At 47.7% G+C, this 12,457-nt stretch overlaps 1 protein-coding gene across 2 annotated transcripts in view; it reads right to left on the reverse strand.

Annotated features, from left to right (window-relative positions):
- LOC140480913 (alanine aminotransferase 2-like) overlaps window positions 1-12,457 on the reverse strand; it is a 71,891-nt gene that overhangs the window by 25,875 nt on the left and 33,559 nt on the right. For both annotated transcript variants that reach the window (XM_072576498.1, XM_072576497.1), the window contains one exon: window positions 4,021-4,154. In XM_072576498.1, coding sequence (XP_072432599.1) covers window positions 4,021-4,154 — 134 coding nt within the window. The remainder of the gene's footprint in view (window positions 1-4,020; window positions 4,155-12,457) is intronic.

A 12,457-nucleotide genomic window follows, 5' to 3' on the forward strand; every position in this document is an offset into this window, starting at 1 on the left:
ATTTGAGATGTCCAATCAAAAGTCTGATAACAGCACAGAAAATACTGTTCTTGAATCTATTCGTATGTGTATTCAAACTTTTGCATGTGCTGCCTGATGGAAGAGATTATAACCAGGATGGGAGGGTCTATGATGATGATGGCTGCTTTCCTGAGGCAGTGGGAAGGATAGGCTGAGGCAACGGATGGAAAGCTGGTTATCCTGATGGACTGGGCTGGGTTCACACCTCTCTGGTTTGTCGTGGTCTTGGGAAGTTGCCATACCATCCTGTGATTCATCTGGTATGGATCCTTTCTATGGTGCATCTGTTAAAAATGGGTCCGAGCCCCTGTGGATATGTCGAGTTCCCTCTGCCTCCTAAGGGAGTAGAGGTGTTGTGCTTTCTTGTGGGTGGGCCAGGACAGGCTGTTGGTGATGGTCACTCCCAGGAACTTGATGCTCATGACCATCTCCACCTCAGCCCCATTGATCCAGGCAGGGGGCGTGTCCTCCACTCCACTTCCTGAACTCAGTGACCAGCTCCTTCCTTTTGCTGACATTGATGGAGAGAGTTTTTATCTTTACACAATGCTGCTAATCACTCCACCTCCTTCCTGTACTCCATGTCATTGTTGTTTCCATGTCAGTAACATCGTTAGCAAACTTGTAAATGGAGTCGGTGTGGGATTTGACCACGTGGTTATGTGTGCATCAGGTGTACAGCAGGGGGCTGAGTACATACTCTCTTGGGCACCGCTGTTGAGGATTATCATGGAGGAGGTGTTGTCCCCTATCCTCACTGATGGCGGTCGATGGGTCAGGATCCATTTCCAGAAGGGGGGGGGGGGAGCTGAGACCGAGGTCTCAGAGTTTGGGGGTGAGTTTGTTTGGAATGATGGTTTTGAAGGTGGAGCTGTAGTCAATAAACAGGAGCTTGATGTAGGTATCCTTGTTGTCCAGGTATGAGTATAGGGTCAGGGAGATGGCATCTGCTGTGGACCTGTTGCAACGATAAGTGAATTGCAAAGGATCAACGCAGGTTGGGAGGCTGGAGATGATGTGAGCCATGACCAAACTCTCAAAGCACTTCATAGTGACATAACGATAGAGGTCAGAACCACCAGGCACGTTGCACGTTTTTTGCCTTTGACACTGGGATGATGGTAGTTTCCTTGGAGCAGGTGGGAACGTCAGATCAGAGGAAGACGAGGTTAAAGATGTCAGTGAATACTCCCACTGGCTGGTCCATGCAGGACCTGAGTATACGGCCAGAGTCTCCATCTGGGCCTGTCCCTCTCTGTGGGTTCACCCTCAGGAAGGCCGATCTAACCCCTGCAGCAGTGACTGTGGATCCAGGGCACCTGGGGCTGTTGGGGCAGGTGACATCATTTCACCGAGCTTCTGTTCAAAGTGAGCACAGAATGGAATGGTCTCATTGGGGAGGGATGTACCATCGAGCTCATCAGGGGAGGAGGGAGATGTACCATTGAGCTCATCGGGGGAGGAGGGAGATGTACCATTGAGCTCATCAGGGGAGGAGGGAGATGTACCATTGAGCTCATCAGGGAGGAGGGAGGTGTACCATTGAGCTCATTGGGGAGGGATGTACCATCGAGCTCATCAGGGGAGGAGGGAATGTACCATTGAGCTCATCATGGAACACATCCATCCTGGGACAGGCTAAACAGAGACATGCACAGGAATTCCTCAAGAATTCAAACCCAAACTCCATCAATAAACACATCAATTTGGACCCCATTTACCATCCTCTGAGAAAAAGAACCGGAAGTGATGCCACCCACCGTAACAGACCAAGATACATAAACAGAAAGTGGTACAGAATACCAGCGCTTCACCAGAGGCTCACTGATGACGTTCCCTCGTACAGTGACAGAACATCAGAGAACAAATCTACCAGCTCAGCAAGCAAACCTACAACTTAAGGGGGATAAGATTGAATTGACATTGAAGCTTTATTGATGACTGGTTCACCACTGGTTTGAAGAATATGTTTGCTGTAAATACCTTGTTAGTTTAGAATCTATTGAGAAACCTGGTCACACTCCCATCTCTTCACCAGAGACTCTCTCTGATGATGTTACCTCGTCATGGTGATGAATTGTCTGAAAACAAACCTTCCAGCTCAGCGAGCTAACTTACATACTTATCACCCTGAGCTACAAATCTTCTCAAAAATTCCTGACACACTCTTCTATTCTACTGAACAGCAATAAGAGATAAACGTTGATCATTCTTGGTGAGTGAACAAGATTGTTGCATATTTGGTATGGCTCAACCGGTGATGGGATTGGATTCCCATTTGTCACCGTTCCTTCACTGTCACTGGGTCAGAATCCTGGAATTCCCTCCCTCAGGGCATTGCGGATCAACCCACAGCACACGGACTGCAGCGGTTCAGGAAGGCAGCTCACCCCCACCTTCTCAAGGGGACAATGAGGGAGGGTCAACAGATGTTGGCCAGCCAGTGATGTCCAAAACCCATCAGTGAATAAAACAAAATCCAGTGTCTCCAACCGTCTCTTAATATCGCGTGTAGTGAACAGAATTGGCTGGAGACTGGTATCTGTGACGCTGGGATCACTGGAGGAGGCCGAGATAGATCATCCACTCGACACTTCTGACTGAAGATTGCTGTGAAAACTTCAACTTTGTCCTTTAACCCTGATGTGTTGGGCTCTTCCATCATTGAGGGTGGGGAGTCTCCTTCTTCAGTGAGTTGGTTAATTGTCCATCACCATTCACGACTGGATGTGGAAGGACTTCAGAGATTAGATCTGATCCGTTGTTTGTGGGATTATTTAGCTCTGTCTATCTCTTGCTATGCTGTTTGACATGTAAGTAATCCTGTTTGGTATCTTCACCAGGCTGACACCTCATCTCCAGGTCTCCCTGGCACTGTTCCTGGCATGCCCACCAGCAGTTGATTGGCAATAATCACCACTGGGGTAGCTTTTGAATTTCGGGCTTTGTTCAAGTTTCACCATCTGCCACGAGAGGATCCAAACCCACATCCCCAGTATATTTCTGAACAAGAATTGAGAACTAACTTTATTTCTCTACCAACAGATGCTGCAGGCCTGCTGAGTTTCTCCAGCATTTTCTGCTTTAATACCCCAGAATTCTGGATTACACTGGCCCAGTGACCATACCAGTGCAGCACCTCTCCAAGTTTGTCAACTGTTAACTATACTCACTGCAGTAGCAGGGTCAGCAGTATTCACAGCACCAGCAGAACTCACCGCATGTCAGCAGTTGTTAAGGTGTGACACACTGCTGAGCGTCACCCACAGGAGCAGACAGTGCTTTGGTGCAGTTTACAGTCGTGGGATTTTAGACGATCAATTCCACGTTGAACCCTTACTGGCAAATTGCCCGGGAAGTACTGAAAACTTTCAAGGGAGGACTGTGTAACTTGCTCGAGGCAAGACGTGGACACAGTCATGAACACAATCAGCTCAGGCACAGCCCTTCATTCAATCTTGCAGCTTTCTCACTGCAACAGATTGTATGCAAAGTCCATCAGAGGAGGAAATGTTGAAAACATAAAACATTCTGGATGTCATACAATGACTCTGCAAACAGATACCATTCTCCCCAGTGACTTATTGTGTGTTAACCCTCTCCAACTCAACACTGCCCTCAAAAATAACCACTTCCCAACTTCCCATTGACAGCTTATTCCCCTCCTCCTTCCCCATTATACTCTGTGGGGACATGGTGTTACTCCCCCAGAGAGTCAGAGCTTCAATATTCAAAACAATGACCGAGAGCAACTCTCCCTCTGGGTCCTAAAGGTGAGGGGTGGGGGCTTTGGGGTGACACTGAGTGGGAGGGCTACCGGGCAATCTAAGGTGCCACCTGCTCAGAGAGTGGGTACACAGTATTGAAGGAGAGAGTGCCTGTAGATATAGACCATCTGGTCACGATTACATTCCCGACATTACAGGAGGAGCTACCTTCCCGAGGTATTTCTATGAGCCCGTGAAGATCATCAGGAGATGTTAATGACGCTGTACTCACCACGATGGCGTCGCTGGCTCCAGTCGAGAGGAAGATGTTGTTCGGATCAGCAGGGATTCCTCCATCTCGAGTCTCTATGTATTTAGCCACAGTCTGTCGAACACACTCCAGGCCCTGACTGGCCGTGTAGGCACCTGGGTGAAGACATTGAGAATGTTCAGTCGGGCTGTGATCAGCTCCCAGACTATAGCACGGTGATTACAGGATCCCGATCCCACTCCTGTATTGGTGTCTTGGAAGCTGAGGTACACTATTCTCTAACGATGTCTTGTTATTAGATCTCTGGTAGCACATTGGGTAGTGTCTGTGCCTCTGAGTAAGAGGCTCTAGATTCAAGTCCCATCTTGGGGCTCAGTGGCTGAGCAAGGGGTGTCAATAACACCAGCCGAAAAGGGTGACGCTGGAAAAGCAACTGGTCAGGCAACATCTGAGGAGCAGGAGTGTCGACATTCTGGGCATAAGCCCTTCATCAGGAATGTGGAGGGAGAAGAGGGATGAGAGATAAATAGGGGGGTGGGGTGGGGTTAGGGGGAAGGGAGTCGGGAAGGCAAGAGGTAGGTCGGGGTGGGGTTAATGGTGATAGGTCAGTGGGGAGATTGCAGTGGATAGGTGGGAAGGAAGATGGACAGACAGGACAGGTCATGAGGGCAGTGCCGAGTCAGAGGGTTGGATCTCGGATGAGGTGGGGAGAGGGGAGATTTGAAGTCAATGTTAATGCCGTGTGGTTGGAGGGTCTCAAAGCGGAAGATGAGGCGGTTTTCCTCCAGTTGACAGGTGGCTTGGATGTGGTAGTGGAGGCGGCTCAGGACTTGTCTGTCCTCGGGGGCATGGGAGGGGCAGTTGAAGTGGTGAGCCACAGGGCGGTGGGGTTGGTTGGTGTGTATTCCAAGAATGTTCCCTGCAATGCTCCAGGGAATGCCCTGTCTCCCCGGTGTTGAGGAGACCACATACAGAACAACAGACACAGGAGATGAGGTGGGTGTGCACCAATTCATCCCAACGGTGGGCGGTGGGACTTTTGCCTGGCCACGTGATGGAAGCAAAGCTTTACACATTCTCCCCGTGTCTGCGTGGGTTTCCTCCAGGTGCTCCGGTTCCCTCCCACAATCCAAAGAAAATGTGCAAGTTAGGTGAAATGGCCATGCTAAATTGCCCATAGTGTTAGGTGAAGGGGTAAATGGAGGGGAATGGGTGTGAGTGGGTTGCGCTTTGACGGGTCTGTGTGGACTTGTTGGGCCGAAGGGCCTGTTTCCACACTGTAAGTAATCTATAATAATCTAATCAAAGCTGGAATCTTATCCATCTCCATACTGATGATAACAGGTTTGGAGTGTACCCATTGCCAGAGCAACCCACTCTGCTTCGGGGCATGGGTTTAGTTGGCTGTAAAGCTGGCCTGGATCAGACTCGGATTCAGACAGGGTTCGATCCCCATTTTGGCCCCAGTTGGGTTTGGGGTGGGCCTGGTACAGGTTGTCGTGCTGTGGGTACAGGTTGTCGTGCTGTGGGTACAGGTTGTCATGCCGTGGGTACAGGTTGCCGTGCTGTGGGTACAGGTTAATGATGTCGAATAGTTTGACATCGTATCCCTACAAACCCCATCCTTCCTGAAGGTTTCTGAATTCTCAATGCTCCAGCTCAAGGTCCACTGTCCCTTGTGCCTTGCAGCCCATCGACCCTGCCACCATTTAATGACGTGTCGGTCAGAACAGAGCCGTTTGGTTCCTCAAGCCTGTGATGGCTCTTTGAAAGAATGTATTTTGTTTGCCCAATTCTCCTCTCAGAGTCATACAGCATGGAAACAGATCCTTCGCTCCAACTCTTCCATGCCGACCAGATATCCCAACCCAACCCAGATATCCCAACCCAACCCACCTGCCAGAACCTGGCCCATATCCCTCCAAACCCTTCCTATTCATATACCCATCCAGATGCCTCTTAAATGTTGCAATTGTACCAGCCTCCACCACTTCCTCTGGCAGCTCATTCCATACACGTACCATCCTCTGCATGAAAAAGTTGCCCTTTACGTTTCTCACTATAAACCTATACCCTCTAGTTCTGGACTCCCCCACCCCAGGGAAAAGACTTTGTCTATTTATCCTATCCATGCCCCTCATAATTTTGTAAACCTCTATAAGGTCACCCCTCAGCCTCCGAAGCTCCAGGGAAAACAGGCCCAGCCTGTTCAGCCTCTCCCTGTAGCTCAAATCCTCCAACCCTGGCAACATCCTTGTAAACCTTTGCTGAACCCTCTCAAATTTCACAACATCTTTCCAATAGGAAGGAGACCAGAAGTGCACGCAATATTCCAACAGTGGGCTAACCAATGTCCTGTACAGCCGCAACATGACCTCCCAACTCCTGTACTCAGTACTCTGACCAATAAAGGAAAGCATACCAAACACCTTCTTCACTATCCTATCTACCTACGACTCCACTTTCAAGGAGCTATGAACCTGCACTCCAAGGTCTCTTTGTTCAGCCACACTCCATAGGACCTTACCATTAAGTGTATAAGTCCTGCTAAGATTTGCTTTCCCAAAATTCAGCACCTCGCATTTATCTGAATTAAACTCCATCTGCCACTTCTCAGCCCATTGGCCCATCTGGTCCAGATCCTGTTGTAATCTGAGGCAACCCTCTTCGCTGTCCACTACACCTCCAATTTTGGTGTCATCTGCAAACTTACTAACTATACCTCTTATGCTCACATCCAAATCATTTATGTAAATGACAAAAAATATGGACCCATCACCAATCCTTGTGGCACTCCACTGTTCACAGGGCTCCAGTCTGAAAAACAACCCTCCACCACCACCCTCGGTCTTCTACCTTTGAGCCAGTTCTGTACCCAAATGGCTAGTTCTCCCTGTATTCCATGAGATCTAACCTTGCTAATCAGTCTCCCATGGGGAACCTTGTCGAATGTCTTACTGAACTCCATATAGTTGATATCTACTGCTCTGCCCTCATCAATCCTCTTTGTTACTTCTTCAAAATATTCAATCAAATTTGTGAGACATGATTTCCCGCGCACAAAGCCATGTTGACTATCCCTAATCAGTCCTTGCCTTTCCAAATACATGTACATCCTGTCCCTCAGGATTCCCTCCAACAACTTGCCCACCACCGAGGTCAGGCTCACCGGTCTATAGTTCCCTGACTGAAGGGAACTCTGAACTCTGAAGATGGACGAGGGAGATCCAGTGGATGTAGTGTACCTAGGCATTCAGAAAGCTTTTGATAAAGTCCCCCATAGGAGGTTAGTGAGCAAAATTAGGGTGCATGGTACTGGGGGCAAAGTACTAACTTGGATTGAACGTTGGTTGGCTGATAGGAAACAAAGAGTAGTGATAAACGGCTCCATTTCGGAATGGCAGGCAGTGACCAGTGGGGTACCGCAGGGATCAGTACTGGGACCGCAGCTTTTTACAATATATATTAATGATATAGAAGATGGTATTAGTAATAACATTAGCAAATTTGCTGATGATACTAAGCTGGGTGGCAGGGTGAAATGTGAGGAGGATGTTAGGAGATTACAGGGTGACCTGGACAGGTTAGGTGAGTGGTCAGATGCATGGCAGATGCAGTTTAATGTGGATAAATGTATGGTTATCCACTTTGGTGGCAAGAACAAGAAGGCAGATTACTACCTAAATGGAGTCAAGTTAGATAAAGGGGCAGTACAAAGAGATCTGGGTGTTCTTGTACACCAGTCAATGAAGGTAAGCATGCAGGTACAGCAGATAGTGAAGAAGGCTAATAGCATGCTGGCCTTCACAACAAGAGGGATTGAGTATAGAAGCAAAGAGGTTCTTCTGCAGCTGTACAGGGCCCTGGTGAGACCACACCTGGAGTACTGTGTACAGTTCTGGTTCCAAATTTGAGGAAAGACATTCTGGCTATTGAGGGAGTGCAGCGTAGGTTCACGAGGTCAATTCCTGGAATGGTGGGACTACCTTACACTGAAAGACTGGAGCGACTGGGCTTGTATACCCTTGAGTTTAGAAGACTGAGAGGGAATCTGATTGAGACATATAAGATTATTAAAGGATTGGACACTCTGGAGGCAGGAAACATGTTTCCGTTGATGGGTGAGTGCCGAACCAGAGGACACAGCTTAAAAATACGGGGTAGACCATTTAGGACAGAGATGAGGAGAAACGTCTTCACCCAGAGAGTGGTGGCTGTGTGGAAGGTCTGCCCCAGAGGGCAGTGGAGGCCCAGTCTCTGGATTCATTTAAGAAAGAGTTGGATAGAGCTCTCAAGGATAGTGGAATCAAGGGTTATGGAGATAAGGAAGGAACAGGATACTGATTAAGGATGATCAGCCATGATCATGTTGAATGATGGTGCAGGCTCGAAGGGCAGAATGGCCTACTCCTTCAGCTATTGTCTATTGACTTGTCCTTACCGCCCTTCTTAAACAGTGGCACCACGTTAGCCAACCTTCAGTCTTCCGGCACCTCACCTGTGACTATCGATGATACAAATACCTCAGTAAGAGGCCCAGCATTCACTTCCCTAGCTTCCCATAGGGTAGAAGGGTACACCTGACTAGGTCCTGGGGACTTATTCATGTTTATGTGTTTCAAGACATCCAGCACTTCCTCCTCTGTAATATGGACATTTTTCAAGATGTCACCATCTATTTCCCCACATTATATATCTTCCATATCCTTTTATGCAGTAAATATTGACAAGAAAGTTTTCAATGCTGAGGTTGTACAAGACATTGGTTTAGTATCTCTCCCACCTCCTGTGGCTCCACACAAAGGCAGCCTTGCTGATCTTTGAGGGGCCCGATTCTCTCCCTCGTTACCATTTGTCCTTAAGGTATTTATAAAAACCCTTTGGAGTCAATGCTGAATATAATCCCAAACTAAACTGGTTCCAGCAGCCTGCTCCTGGCCCAAATCCCTCCAAATCGTTCCTATTCATGGACTCATCCAAATATCATTTTAACTCTAATTGTAACAACATCCACCACTTCCTCAGGAAGGTCATTCCACATGCAGACCACCCTCTGTGTAAAAGATTTGTCCCTCATGCATTTTTAAAATCTCTCTCCTCTCAGCTTAAAACTATACCCCCCAGTCTTGAAACTCCCCTAGGGAAAAGACAACTCCCATTAACTGACCCATACCCTTTGTGATTTTATAAACTTCTGTAAGGCCTCCTCTCAACCTCCTACATCCCAGCCCATCCGACCTCTCCTTATAACTCAAACCCTCCATTTCCAGCAAGGTCATGGGAAATCTATCCTGAACCCAATCCAGTTCAATAATGTCCTTACTCTAACAGGATGACCAAAATTGGACACAGTATTCCAGAACAGGTCTCACCAATGTCTTGTACAACCTCAGCATTGAAAACTTTCTTGTGAAACTACTCCTTCCAAAAAGTGTACCACCTCACACTTTTCAGGGTTAAATTCTATCTGCCACTTATCTGCCCCTTTGACCATTCCTTTTATAGCTTCTTGTGGCCCAAGATACCGAAACGCATTGTTAACCACCTGACCAAACTTTGGGTTATCCATAATCTTACTAATCCAATCCCTGACAGAGTCATCTATATCATTTATATAAGTGATGAATAACAGGGGACCCAGCACAGATCCCTATGTCACGCCACTGGACACCAGTTTCCAGTCACTAAAGCTGCCTTCTGTCAACACTCTCTCGGTCTCCTACAACTGAGCCAATTTTGAATCCACTTTATCTAATGACCCTGTATCCCGTGTGCATTGGCCTTCTTGATAAGTCTCATAGGGGGACCTCGCCAAAGACTTTTAACGACAAGACTGTCATCTATACACCTAGTCACCTCCTCAAAAACTTCAATCAGATTTGTTAGTCATGACCTCCCTCTGAACATCCCTGATCAAGCCTTGCCTCTCTAAGTGAAGGGAGATGTTCTCTTTCAGAATTTTCTCCAATAGTTTCCCTACCACTGATTGAGACTCACTGGTCTATAGTTCTCAGGCTTCTGGCTATAACCCCTCTTAAATATCAGAACCACATTAGCTGTTCTCTAGTCCTCTGGCACCTCCCCCATGATCAGCAAGGATTGGTGTCCCTGCAATCTCCTCCCTTGCCTCCCACAGCAGCCTGGGACACAATTCATCTAGACTTGGAAAGTTGCCCAATTTTAAGGCTGCCAACACCTCACCCTTCCCCGTATCAATTTACTGATGAACCTCACCGTCTCTCCCCTGGGCAACATACCGTCATCCTGATCCTGTTGGGTGAAGGCCAATGGGAAGAACTGGTTCAACACTCTACCAATGTCCTCTGGCTCCACCCATAGCTGTGCCCTTGGTCCCTAATGATCCCTGCTCTTTCCCTGGTTATCCAGTCCCCATTGATATACTTACAGAATATCTTGGAAGTTTTCCTACTTTTACCAGCCCAGAGTTTTCTCATATCCCCGCTTTGCTTTCTTATGCTTTTTAAAAAATCCTGTGACAGGATGAGGGCGTCACCAGTGAGGCAGCATTTATTGCCCAGAGGGCAGTTGGGAGTCAACCAATGAAGAGCTTATGCTCGAAACGTCGATTCTCCTGCTCCTCGGATGCTGTGCTTTTCCAGCACCACACTTTTCCACTCTGATCTCCACCCTTACTTTCTCCCACATTGCTCTGGGTCTGGAGTCACATGTAGGCCAGACCAGGTAAGGACGCTAGATTCCTTCCCTAAAGGACATTAGTGACCAGATTAGCAATGGATTTATAGTAGTAATTATAAATTCCAGATTTTTATTGAAGTTGAATTCCACCGTCAGGGGTGGGAATTCAAACCCGGGTCCCTGGAACATTACCTGGGTTTCTGGATTAACAGTCCAGTGGTAATACCACTAGGCCATCCATAAGACCATAAGACATGGGAGTGGAAGTAAGGCCATTCGGCCCATTGAGTCCACTCCGCCATTCAATCATGGCTGATGGGCATTTCAACTCCACTTACCCTCATTCTCCCCGTAGCCCTTAATTCCTTGTGACATCAAGAATCTATCAATCTCTGCCTTGAAGACATTTAGCGTCCCAGCCTCCACTGCACTCTGTGGCAATGAATTCCACAGGCCCACCACTCTCTGGCTGAAGAAATGTCTCCGCATTTTTGTTCTGAATTGACCCCCTCTCATTCTAAGGCTGTGCCCACGGGTCCTAGTCTCCCCGTCTAACGGAAACAATTTCCTAGCGTCCGCCCTCTCCATCATCTCTGCTATTCATTCTGTACTCCACTAATGCCTCTGCTATTTGCTCCTCTTGTACCTGCTAAAGTGTCTCTTTTCCTTCTCATTATATTCTGACTATCATTGGGCTCGTTACTCCTTCTGATCACCCGAAGAGGGAGAAAGCTGAGTTTGCTGATTCCCTCCCCATATCCTTTTTGAAAGCCTCCCACTGCCCTTCTGTCGACTTCCCCGCTAGCAGCTGTTCTCAGGCTGCCTTGTTTTACTAAAATCTGCTCTCCCCACTCCAAAACCTGGCTTTGCCCCGTCCATTTCTTTGTCCATAAGAAGTTTAAATTGTACCGTGTTGCCATCACTATCACTAAAATGCTCCCCCCCCTCCTCCTCAACTGTGCGGTTCAGTTTCATTCCCAGAGTGAGGTCCAAACCATCTCTGTCCCTTGTTGGACCCTGCACATATCGCCCTGAAATGTTCTCCTGTACACATTTCTGTGATATCCAGGCCCTAAACACTTTGACTATCTGCTTGCCCTGCCTCTCAGACTGCACATTCCAGATCACAACAATTTCAAATCTAAACAAACCTTTCCCCTCGTCATCGCTGGCTCTTTTCCTAATTATCAAGCCGCCTGCTACTGATGACAGCTTTTCCCATTATAATCTATCCAATCCCTTCGCCATTTCAAAGATTTCTGTTCAAGTTTCTCTTAACTTTCTCGGGTTCACGAGGAACTATCTTAGCTTCTCTCACCTCACTCAGCATTTTCAACAAAGGTTAATCCCTTTTTGGTACCTCCCCATGCTATGCCCGAACGACTCCTGCTCCAGGGTGTAGGAGTCACTGACGCTTACAAATCAGGGCTTATCTTTCTCTTCCTAGTTCGGGAATAATTGATACAGGTCGACTGATTGTTGATTTGTCTCAGAGTACAAGAGATGTAGGTAAGTGGAAGGATAACTCCAGCTTGAGAAAGCTTTCTCAACACTGCCACAAAGCTACCTCAGAATGACTACTTCTCTGTATAAGAGGGGTCGGGGCTGGTGGACATAGTAAAGAGGTAAACAGAGAACAGAAGAGAGAGAAAGGGAGCACGGAAGATAAGAATAGGCTGAAAGGAAGAAGGAGACGAGATGAGACAGGTTGGGAGAGGAAGTGGGTGCAAGGACGATGAGGGAGAGAGAGCAAGAGAAAAAAAACACAGGTCAGAAGGAAGAGGAGGAATGGTAGTGGCAG

The sequence above is a fragment of the Chiloscyllium punctatum genome, chromosome 8, assembly GCF_047496795.1.
Source record: "Chiloscyllium punctatum isolate Juve2018m chromosome 8, sChiPun1.3, whole genome shotgun sequence".
Classification (NCBI taxonomy): Eukaryota; Metazoa; Chordata; class Chondrichthyes; order Orectolobiformes; family Hemiscylliidae; genus Chiloscyllium; species Chiloscyllium punctatum.